Source organism: Leucoraja erinacea, chromosome 6, assembly GCF_028641065.1.
Source record: "Leucoraja erinacea ecotype New England chromosome 6, Leri_hhj_1, whole genome shotgun sequence".
NCBI classification, from domain to species: Eukaryota; Metazoa; Chordata; class Chondrichthyes; order Rajiformes; family Rajidae; genus Leucoraja; species Leucoraja erinaceus.
In genome coordinates, this window is record NC_073382.1 from 59,717,483 (window position 1) to 59,729,731 (window position 12,249).

The 12,249-nt window shown below is 41.3% G+C and overlaps 1 protein-coding gene across 2 annotated transcripts in view; it reads right to left on the reverse strand.

The window, feature by feature from the left end:
- The window catches only part of gab2 (GRB2-associated binding protein 2), a 239,020-nt gene extending 229,614 nt beyond the window's left edge, over nt 1-9,406 (reverse strand). For both annotated transcript variants that reach the window (XM_055637177.1, XM_055637176.1), the window contains exon 1: nt 9,332-9,406. In XM_055637177.1, coding sequence (XP_055493152.1) covers nt 9,332-9,403 — 72 coding nt within the window. In that variant the 5' untranslated portion in view covers nt 9,404-9,406. The remainder of the gene's footprint in view (nt 1-9,331) is intronic.
- Between the last annotated feature and the right edge of the window lie 2,843 nt (nt 9,407-12,249).

Genomic DNA, 12,249 nt, shown 5'->3' on the forward strand with positions numbered 1-12,249 from the left:
CTCAATACTCTGGCTAATGAAGGACAATTTGCCAAACGTCTTTTAGACCAACCGATCGACCTGTGACTTCACCTTTGGGGAAGGCCTACCATTCACTGTGTAGGTCCTGCCCATGTTAGACTCCCCAAAATACAACACCTCCCATTTTTCTGCATTAAATCCCATCAACCATTCCTCAGCACACGTGCCCAATTGATCAAGATCCTGCTGCAATTTTTCACAACCATCTTCACCACGAAGAATTTGAATATTAAATTTGTTCAATTCACCAGAAACAACATTAAGGATCCAAACATTTATCTCACTTTGGCACATGGACATTGCAGGTGTTCATCGCCCATCTCCAGTTGTCTTTGAAAAGGTGATGAGCCAGTCTTGAACTTCAATAACCCACATGGTCACCATACCTCCAGAGTTTCTTGATGTTCTTAGATTGCTTAAGTAGCTTAAGTGAGTCACTACAAACCAGTCAGGACAGAGCACATCTTTGTCATGGTACATTCGGGTGGCACAGCTGTTAGAGCTGCTGCCTTAGCGCCAAGGACACGGCCTGACCTTGGGGTTTTGCCTGTATGGAGTTTGTATGCTCTCTCTTGGTTTCCTCCATGGGCTCTGTTTTCCTCCCACATCCCAAAGACTTGCAGATTTGTAGGTTAAGTGGCCCCTGTAAATTGCCCCTGGTGTGTAGGGAGTGGATGCAAAGGTGGGATAAGAGAGAACACATGCGAACCAGTGATTGATGGTCAGTGTGGACTCAGTGAGAAAAATAGCCCATTTCCATGCTGTATCTCTAAACTAAACATAAAATTAAAATATCAATGATGGAAGGACCATATCGCCCGGACAGTCTATTGTTCAAATGGACCATTTCCTGTCATGTGAGATTAAGCTTTAAGTTTTGTTCCAGTTTTGTTTCATTTGTACACACAAATGAAAAATGGAGTGCATTTCATCAAAATCAACGGGGTTTATACATGTCTGAAGAACCTTAAGGAGTTGGAATGCAAACCACTCATGGGGAAAATGCTCCAGCGATCACAGCAATCATGCAACTATTCCCTTTGAGTACTAGTCAACACAGCCACCTCAGACTGTTGATCTAAATGCCACTCGGTATAACAAGTTAGCAGTTAGATCCTTTCTTGGTAGAATTATCAATGCATTTTTCTTATTTCACAATATTACTGTCACTGCTCAGCTCTGGCTTTTGCTTTTTAAATGTCTAATCAGTGAACTTCCAGTCTTCTAAATTCATACCTAAAAAGGCCATTAATTATGCCACTGAAAGCAATGATCTGACCACAATGCAAATCCATCAGACAAGCAGAAATAGCATTTCAGTTTTAGTTCAGTTTAGTTTATTTGGGAATTTAATTTAATTTGGGAACAGCTCCATCCAAGACAGCAAGAAATTGCAGCAAATTGTGGATGCAGCCCAGACCATCACACAAATCAAGCTCCCATTTATACCTCGCACTGCCTCGGCGAGGCCGGCAGCATAATCAAGGACGAGTCACACCCTGGCCACTCCCTCTTCTACCCTCTCCCATCAAGTTAGAGAAGTGTGAAAACACACACCTCAAGATTCAGGGACAGTTTCTTCCCAGCTGTTATCAGGCAACTGAACCACCCGAGCAACAACTAGAGAGCAGTCCTGAACTACTATATTGGCGACCCTCGGACTGGATCCGATTGGACTTTTCTGGCTTTTAATTGCACTAAACATTATTCCCTCATCATGTATCTATACACTGTAAATGGCTCGATTGTAATCAAGTATTGCCTTTCTGCTGACTGATTAGCACGCAACAAGAGCTTTTCACTGCACCTCGGTACACGTGACAAGAAACAAAACAATAAACTAAACTGAACTGATTATTGTCATGTGTACAGAGGCACAGTGAAAAGCTTGTTTATGTGATATCCAGTCAAAGACTGTAAATGAACACAATCAATCATATCATCCACAGGGATAAAGGGTACACCATTTAATGCAAGATATAAAATTGAAGTCCGATAAAGGAAAGTTCAAAGATCTCAGGCCACCACTCCAAGTTAATTAAATAAATCTGCTTGAAAATCTTCTCCTTATCATGTCTCAATGGGTATTAGGAAGGTTCCAAAAGGGGAAATGCCCCCATCTAAGCTAGTCCCATTTGCCCAATTTCCCTCCAAGCCTGGATTCTGCAATGTCTCATGCCATTGACTGGAAATAAACTTGCTCAAGGGTGTAGCATTCACCCCAACACACAAATTTTACTTCCTAATGGCAAGAGAAGTCAATCTCTGTATCAAGATGTCACTATTGCATCATCAAGGAAGCCAAGCAGCCAACAACACTGTGGTTTTCTTATAATTGGCAATCAAACATCAAAACAAATCTCTAACCATCTCACACCATTAATTGGGATGTACACTTCATTAAGTGCAAAACTGACACAAACCATATTTAATTAAAACATTAACACCAAGTAGTTTTGAAATAATTAGTCAAGGGAATGACAATCAACACATTAAATTATTTTTCTATGACCAGAGAAATTAAGCCTCAACTGTGTCCCAGTGCAACATTTAAAATATGATTTACACCTCATGCAGCAAAGTGTGACATTTAGGACATTTTACAGCAAGTAGTGTTTGTAAATACAGGCAATTCCCAGGAACAAGGGTTCTATTCCCCAGAACTGTCTGTTTGCTGATTTCCCCACAAATCAGACACATTTGTTTTCAATGGCAATGTGTCATCTCACTCTACACGCACTTGTTGTAATTAGTCATCGAATTATACAACACAGAAACAGGCGAAACAGCCTGAACATCGGGCCGCCGTAGTGGCGACTGCAGAGGGCTCAAAGGCCCGGACCACGGGTAAACAAGAGGAAGATGACTGAACTTTATTGCGTTCCCTCAGTGGGAAACGTTGATTCCGCTGTGTGGGGGATGTTCATACTAAATCCGATCGTGTGTTGTGTTCTTTTTATTCGTATGGCTGTATGGTAACTCAAATATCACTGTACCAATTGATGCATGTGACAATAAATGTAACTTGAACTTGAGTATAACGTAGACACATACAAACTGACCATTGCAGTTTCAACTACAATGCTGACTCAAATACTATTGCTGAGAATTAGAGTCAGAAAGTTTTGAAAACAGTGGTTGACCAAATACTGACTACAAAGACTACTTAGAAGCCGGAAAAAGGGTGCCCAATGAAGAAATACCCGTGAACAGCTCACAGATACCAAGGAAAGGCTATGTCATTAATGTTGAAATTGAAAGAAATACAAAGGATCATAGGAATTAATAGTCAAGATGAAGAAATGTCAGACAAGTTGATCATAAACGGGTGGCAAGTTCACAAGAGGATGAAAATCAAAGGTTAATTCAATAAGCTGGCACAATGAGGGACAGACTGAAATAACTGCCCTTTAACAGTTAATAAATGCCCCTTGTGTTACATAGTTTGTAGGCAAATAGAAAATGGAACAGAACCAATTCAAAGTCATACAGAAACAGGCCCTTCGACCCAACTTCTCCCATCTACACGTTCCACTTGCCTGTATTTGCCTCATATCCCTCTATCAAGGTATCCTATCCATGTACCTTTTCCAAATGTGTTCTAAGCATTGCGATAGTGTCTATCTCAATTACCTGGAGGCGGCACAGTGGCACAGTGGGAAAGTTGCTGCCATACAGCGCCAGAGACCTGGGTTTGATCCTGACTATGGATGCTGTTTGTATGGAGTTTGTACGTTTTGCCTGTGACAGTGTGGGTTTTATCCGGGTGCCCCGGTTTCCTCCCACATGACCAAGACGTGCGAGTTGGTAGGTTTATTGACTTCAACAAATGGTAAATAGTCCCTGGTGTGTACGATAGTATGAGTGTATGGGTGACGGCTGGTCGGTGCGGCCTCCATGGGCCAAAGGGTCTGTTTCTGTGCTGTATTTCTAAACTAAACCTTCTCTGGCAGTTCGGCCCATACATCCACCACTGTGTAAAAACGTTGCCGCTCAGCTACCCAATAAATCCCCCCTCACCTTAAAACTATGTTTTTTGGTTCTCCAACGCTGTGTATTTACCCTATCTGATTCCATGATCTTATACACGTCTATAAAATTACCCCTCATCCTCCTGCGTTCTAAAGATTAAATTCCTAGCCTGCTCAACCTCTCCCTATAGCTCAGATCTTCGTAACATTCTCAAGATTTTCGTCTTTTTAAGTCTTGAACAATTTGTACTGCCAACTACTAACAAAAGTTATAAAGGCAAAGCCAACATTAAATTAAACTTTGATGTGTTGATAGAAATGTCATTCTGTGGAATAACAATTGAAACACAAGGTAGAGGTTTGGAGACCACATTCAACTGCCCATTTCAGAAGTACCTTTAAAAAAAACATTTTATAATAAGTGCTTAAACAACCAGATATAGAAAAAAATTCAAGGATATTCACAAAGAAAATAATAAAAATCACATTCTCACTGTCTCCATGGAACCACTGGCTTATGAACACATACATGGAGCAGTGCCACCTTGGAAGTAGTTCCCCTCTATGAGGAGAATCAGTGGAGGATCCACACATATAACAAGTTGCATAACACCCTAACACACTCCACCGACACAGTGTGAAACAATCTGCAGACTCCATCATCCCAGAATCCACAAAATTGAAACAGCTTTACACACAAGGTATATACACCAGGCTAGTTTAAAATCAAGGATGTACTACTGGCATATTCACTTAAATGACGAAAAGGACAATATTGCAACATATAGAAGTGGCTATTTATACAAAAGTTAGTGGCTTCAGGAAGCTCGGTGGAGAACATATGCCAATTAGCATCAATGCGTCCTGGACCAACCACATTGGGAAAAAAAAAGGCCAAAAAAAAAAACACACGACTGTCTCTACTTCCGCAGAAGACAAAGTTCAACATGTCTGCAAAGACTCACCAATTTCTGCAGATGTACTATAGAAAGCATACTATCGGGATGCACCGTCAAGTCAAGAGTGAAAAGTGTTTAATTGATTCATGTACTGGCAACTGAACAATGACATTCTTATTTGCTGCAGGCTTGTTAATGCAATAACACAGCTAAATATTATATTAATAATGCAATGAATCCATCATGCATCCATTCAAGATCATTGTTGCTGAGATCATGGTTAATGTTGCCTGGGTAGAAGCTGTTCTTGAATCTGATGTTCACGCTTTTCAGACTCCTGTATCTTCTTCCCAATGGTAGTAGCAAAATAAGTGCGGCTTGGGTGGTGCAGGTCTTTGATGATACAGACTGAATTTTAAGGCAGTGCCTCCTATAGCTCCCTTCAATGGTGGGGAGGTCAATACCTGTGATGGACCAAAAACAATGTTTACCACTCTCATTTCTGGGCGTTTGAATTGTCAAACCAAGTTGTGATGCAGTCAGTATGTTCTCTACTGTAGACCTAGAGAAGTTCCATAGAGTATTCATCAACATACTAAATCTTCTTAATCTTCTTGCGAGATGGATCAGTATGGTTTGGCAACAGTTCTCCAAGAATGTAAGAAATTGCAGAGTTTTGGATGTAACCTAGTCCATCAGACAGACCAACCACTCCACCAGACTCCATCTATACTTACACTGCAACAGGAAAGCAACCGACATAATCAAGAACCTTTCTCACCCTGGCAATCCCCTAAACCATTGCTTCTTAAACTATGTTCTCCACCAAATTTGTGTTTTTGGCCATATAAAAAATATTTTTTGGAATCTGCATGTCATCGATAAAGACAGAATTTATTGTCCATGTCATGTGATCGTGTCTGATCTGTGGCCCAAAAGATTTTGTCTACATCCATAAATGGTAGTAAACAAAATAATTCTCAGATTTAAAAATCGTTTAATGTAACAGAGTGATGCTTGAATATTGATATGCCAAATTGGTGATCTGGTTTGAAGGCATAAATGCCAAGAAATATGAACCCGTCTAGTCGATTATCTCACATGGTTTAGACATCAATGGATAAACTCCAACTACAGCTTAGCACAAAATCCAGTTTGAAAAGTTTCCATGGGACCACTAAGATTTTTAAAAGCTTAAATATAAATCTTTTTAATTTTACGAGTGTACATTTTCTCCGGCAATCCGCTACATGGAACAATTCACGTGGACCAAAGCACCACATTTGTTAGAACACGAGATCTTTATTAATAATAACACTCCAAATTACAATTCTTTCTCTGCAAAGTAAACATTTCAAAATAATTCAGTGATGGATAGCCCATTGTTTTAACTCTCTGGTTCAGATGTTTAACATATGACATGGCTACCCAAGTGAATCAAAGAATAATTCACACACAAGTCACACAAAATGAATTTTCAGACTCTTCTCAGTCATAGTCATAGAATCCTAGTCATACAATGGGGAAACAGCCCCTTTGGCCCACCTTTCCCACACCAGCCATCATGTCCCACCTGCTTACCTTTGGCTTGTATCCCTCCAAACCTGTTCTATCCATGGACCTGTCAAAATGCATCTTAAATGTTGAGATAGCACCTGCTTCGACTATCATTTCTGGCAGCTCATTCCATACACCCACCACACTTTGTGTGAAAACGTTACCATTCAGGTTGCTATTAAATCTTTCCTCCCTCACCTTAATCCCATGTCCTCTGGTTCTCGATTCCCCTACTCTGGGCAAGAGACTGTGCATTTACCTGATCTATTCCACTCCCTCGCCTGATTTTTGCAAACTTCTACAAGATCACCCCCTCATCCTCCTGCACTATAAGGAATAGAGTACTAGCCTGCTCAACCTAATAGAGTCCTAGTCAGCTCAACAAAATTCACTGCAGGTTTCTCAAATATTTATTTGCACTTGGGAGATCAACTTTCATAAAGCTAAAATGGCTCAGCTTTTAACAGCCACTTTCATTCACCATACAGAACCTCAAATGTACAGAAGTTACTGATAATGTTCCAAGTTGAGCAAGTGAAATAACAGTGATGAGGCATAGGGATAACAAATGAAGAACAAACCATGAACTACTTGAATGGTGTAAATCTATGAGGAATGTCAGTCATACAGGCTGCATAATAGCAGTGGCATTATGACCAGGGTAATCAAGGACCAGTCTCACCCTGGTCACACGTTCTTGTCCCCTCCCCAATCCACAAACGCATACATCCAGATTCAGGGACAGCTTCTTCCCAGCTGTTATCAGGTAAAAGAATGGTCATCTCATCAGCTAGAGTGCAGTCCTGGCCTCCCATCCACCTCATTAGAGACGTTTGACGCGGGAGCTTCGATCGCTCCGACTGCCCCGACCGCAGGAAAATAAAGAGGACGAAGATTACACTTTATTGCCTGCCTTCCAGCACAGTGAGGAATGTGGGGAATCCACTGTGGTGGATGTTTATGTTAACTTTTATGTAGTTGTGGGTCTTGGTGCTTTTTTTTGTATGGCTGCATGGTAATTCGAGTTTCACTGTACCTTAATTGGTACACGTGACAATAAACTGACCCATGACCTTTAATCTAACTCTATCTTGCACTAAATGTTGTACTCTATCCTTTTACTGCACAGAATGGGAGGCTTGATTGTATTTATGTAGTCTTTTCTTTGACTGGATAGTATGCAAAAATCTTTCCACTGGAGCCCAATACACGTGACAATACTAAGCTATTTATGCAGAAAATAAACAATCTTATACTTATAGTCATGAATATTGAAACAAACAATGGCGAAAAAAAGAGACAAAATACTGCGGTAACTCAGCGGGTCAGGCAGCATCCCTGAAGGATAGGGATAGGTGACATTTAGGGTTGGGACCCTTTAAGCTACCATTCTTTAGTTGTGAAACTGAGGCATGTTGCAATACATTTTTCTGGACCGTGACAAAATGTGCAGCATCCAAGATTACACTTTTCCACAAAGTTTAAATCTCCTTTGAAATAAAGTATTGACTCCCCTTTCAACCGTGCCATAAATCACTCCCAGGAGGGAAAACGATGTGCTGCCAGGACTCACCAGTAGGTGACCAAGAATGAACCTGGCGTAGAAAGCAAATCAGGTAAACTAAAGGGATGCTCAATAGCTCAGCTGGTACCACCCAAGCAAGTCTATTAGGTTCAAACCCACGTGTGGCAATGACTGCGATCACGGTAGGATTGAAATGGACCATGTTCAACATCTGCATATTTGCAAACCGATGCTATAACTGTACCAAGACTGTAATAATTCATTAGAATCCACCTTTCATTTCGAGATTTCGAAGGTCAATTTGGCAACAGCCCCCCGTATCTGGTGCAGCTCGGACTTAAGTAGAAGCGGTCAAGAAGCAGGATTTATTGAGATTACTTCGCGCCGAGACAAAGGAGGGTGGTTATAGAGGGGCGACCTGACAAAGATAAAGATAAACTGCAAACCTAGCGCGAGAGGGCAGCCAAAAGTCAACGAGACCAGAACAAATATGGGAAGTCTTTCCAAGGGAACTAGTACCGGAATCAAGACGTGATAGAAATTGTAACATGATTCGAATAACCTCAACACTGCATAACATAAGGAGGAACAATACAGCAGTACATTTACATGGGAACAGTTAAAATAACCCAGATCCAGAAATAAGCCATCGCCCCACGAGGGGCAATAACTGCTGTCCAATGTTAATAATAAATAAAAGAAACAGACACACTCTCCCTCTTCCTTCTTGGATAACAGTCTCGGTACTGACCATTATAGAGTGAATTTCGAATACATGTTTAAGCGTCACACGTCCTTTCTAATTACGCTCTAAACCCAATGCGACCTTCTAGAGAAGGGAAATTTATATCAACGCCCAGAAAATATTGGAAAACTGCATCAGCCGGAGACCAGACGGGAATCATTACACCCTGCGCCTTGACCAGAGCAGGTGCTGCCAAGCCCACATCATTCCGAGACCAGGTCACTTTGCATTATAACCCCTTTAACAAAAGAGCAACAACAAGACTGAACAATAAGTGGTGGCTGCTTTCAAAGCCAATATTCTTTGAAAATGCAGCCTAAATCAGTATCAGCTTTATTGTTTACATTTGGCAGTGGAGCCCAACACTAACAAGGATCATGACAGCACCGTCAGGAACTCAGGCAACCCCCTTTGTATTGTTTTTATTTTGCATCCAGCCAGCCAGCATGTGGATGCGAACACTACACTGCCTCCCAACTTGTTCTCCTTTGATCAGCTGCCATTCGGCACACATCAAAGGGCGAGGACACCTGGCATTAATGCCGTGTGTGCTCTGAAAACGCCAAGGCTTAGAAACACTCCGGAGATCATTTTATTTAAATTTGTTACTCACATATCGCCTCAACTTCTTTTCTGGTGGGGATTTCCTTAACCAGCCGCAGCAAACCACCTCTCCTCCGCTCATCCTGACCAAAGATCTTAGAGCGGAGCTCCGCTCTAAGATCTTTGATCGTATCGTCAGGACGGCGCGCTCACATTCACTGAGACCCTGGCAGATTTACTTCTGCTCTTCTTCCTCCTTATATCGAGGGCTGCCTCTGCTAAGTTACAGATAAATAGGTCCGTTAAAGCTGCAACCGCACTCAGCCCCGAAACTCCTCTTCCCAGATGCCGGGCTCATGTAGGAAGTAGCGAGCAGGGCTGTTGTTTCGGGTTGAGCCGCGCCCCGCCTACCCTGCCTTGCCTTTAAAGGAGAACTCCGCCTCTTGGCACGGGCACGTTGAAATAAAACTTGTACTGCATTAATTATTCGTGAAAAAGATTTAACTAATTAAAAAAAAAAACAATCTTTGAATGGATTGCCCTGTACTGGCTGAGGGGTGGTCCAGTAGAGAGGGGGGAGAGAGATTACTACAGCTGCAGAGTGTCCCAGTTTCAAGTCCAGTGCAGTTTAGCTCTCGGCATCTTAAAGGTGAATCCCAGTGACATTGCCATCAACCAGAGGAGGAGATTATAAATCTAGAACAATCGACATGTTTAAATGGTCAGGGTATTGGAAGGACTGCGTCCGAAAGGCTCACGGGTTTTGCATGTCCTCGCAATTCCCAATTCAGAAAATATCATCGATTTAGTATTGTTAAATCTGCATTTCCCTTCCTCGGGTGGATATGGCCTTTAAGGGGCGTGTTTTTTTGAAGTTGTGATTGGGATAAGCTTGTAAACATTGTTTATGACAGAGGTTACACAGAAAAGCTGGAGAACTCAGCGGGTGCAGCAGTTATGACAGAATCGTGTTCCATTCTCTGATTATGTATGAAGACCGAGCACTTCTGCAGAACATTTCCGAATATGGTTACTGCAGCCAGAACCAGCTATTGTCAAGAAAATCGATTAACAAGAAAGTTTTTTTTTGAAAGCAGATATTTGCCAAAAAGAAAATCCTTATCCCGACGTTTTCGCCGTAGCAGCAATTATTCTGGATGGTGCTGATTAGCACCAGCAATTCTCTGCTACCCCGCCCTAGCTGCTAATTAACATGAGTTGAAACACATTAAGTGCGGTTTCGTGGCTTTTCAACAGAGTAATCGCCACCTCTTCGCAGCCACGCACATTGTTTGCAGGGGTTATTGGAAAACAGTAACTGCATCCCAGCCATTTCATTGTACCGGTTCATTTCATTGTACCATTGGAACGGCCCAGCAGCGAAATAATATTCGCACGTTGTGTTGTATAGATCTTGGCATCGCAGTCTTCATCGTCACTCAGACCATCTGCATTCACTGATCTCACTGAAGCGCCCAATTCAACGCAGTCACTCAGAAGTTCTGCATTTAACTGACATCTTAAAAACAACAGATGAAGGATGATCATCTGGTAAATCATAGATGGCGTAATGTAAGATTACATCACAAAATATAATTTGTGGTGCATTTTGGAATATATTGCACACGTTTCTATGTAAACGTCTGAAAAACTATGAGTAAGCAGACAAGATTTTAATGCAGACTTTTTAAGATAATGAAACTATTTAAAATATGTTCAAATGCGCTAACCTATCAAAATTCGATGACATCTGAGATTTATTTTTAGATTGGTATTTAATTGAAAGATCACATTCCTTTGAAACATCTTGTTTATGTTTTGGAATAAAATAACACTACATGGTGCTGTACACAAATCTATTTAAAATTACAATGTCATGTTATTTTTTTTGCTATTTTAAGATTATGAAATGTAACTTTTTTTTTAAATGACATTGCAATGTCAACCACGTAGCTTTATAGGAAAGAACTGTAGATGCTGGTTTAAATCGAAGGTAGACACAAAATGCTGGAGTAACTCAGCGGAACAGGCATGTCTGGAGAGATAGTTGTTATTGGAATACAATTTGTATAAAGCACAGATCCGATAAATGCTGATAAAGGTGATTGATTGTATACAGTTCCACTACAAATATTAAAACCCTACTTTTTAAAAAATATGCACAATCTAACTATTTGTCTTGATGTCATTCCACCACACCCACTCCCCGCTGGGATGTGAGAGCAACTTGTACAGCTGCTTGCAGCCAGCTCTTACCCGGATGCCAAACTTCCCTTTTGGAAGGCATCACATTACTTCCATTGAAACATACTTTTCATACTCAGCAAAGCAAGTATCATCCCTCTCTTCTGATGTCAGTGCACATCCTGCAAAATATGAGTCAGGGTGGAAAAGCACCTGCCATGATCACCATATACACCCCCATTTGCATTATTTTATTCAGTACTAAAGTTCGGTCTTTCCTTGTCAAATACCCAATAAAAAAAGAGACCATGAAGTGCTGGTTGGAAAATATCTTGAAGAGCTTCAAACTAAGTCCAGGTTTGAAGAAAATGCCAATAAGAAATAGTTAGTACTATACGAAGTGGGACCCGTTGGGTCCCTGTCAGACGGGAAGCCTTGTTCCCCAACGCAATTCCACCACTCACCCATAGCCCTCACAGGAGGCCTGGTCCTCCAACGCAACCCGTTCCCCAAGGCAATAGTCAACCACTCACCCATAGCCCCCATAGATAGCCCCCAACTGCACAGGGGCTGCTCATTTCGCCTTATTTCCCCTCCCTCATTTTAAACTTTAAAAAAAATGCAATTGCACTTGCTAGCTAACAGAACTCAGTGTATTGGAATAGCAACATTGTTGCGAGCAGGGCTACAATCCCATTGTGACATCATAGCTGTAAGCACCGGGAAGACATTTTTCTCAAATTGGGGTTTTGCAAATTTTAAAATGTTAATAATGTAAAATATAACCAATTTGAACGAAACTGG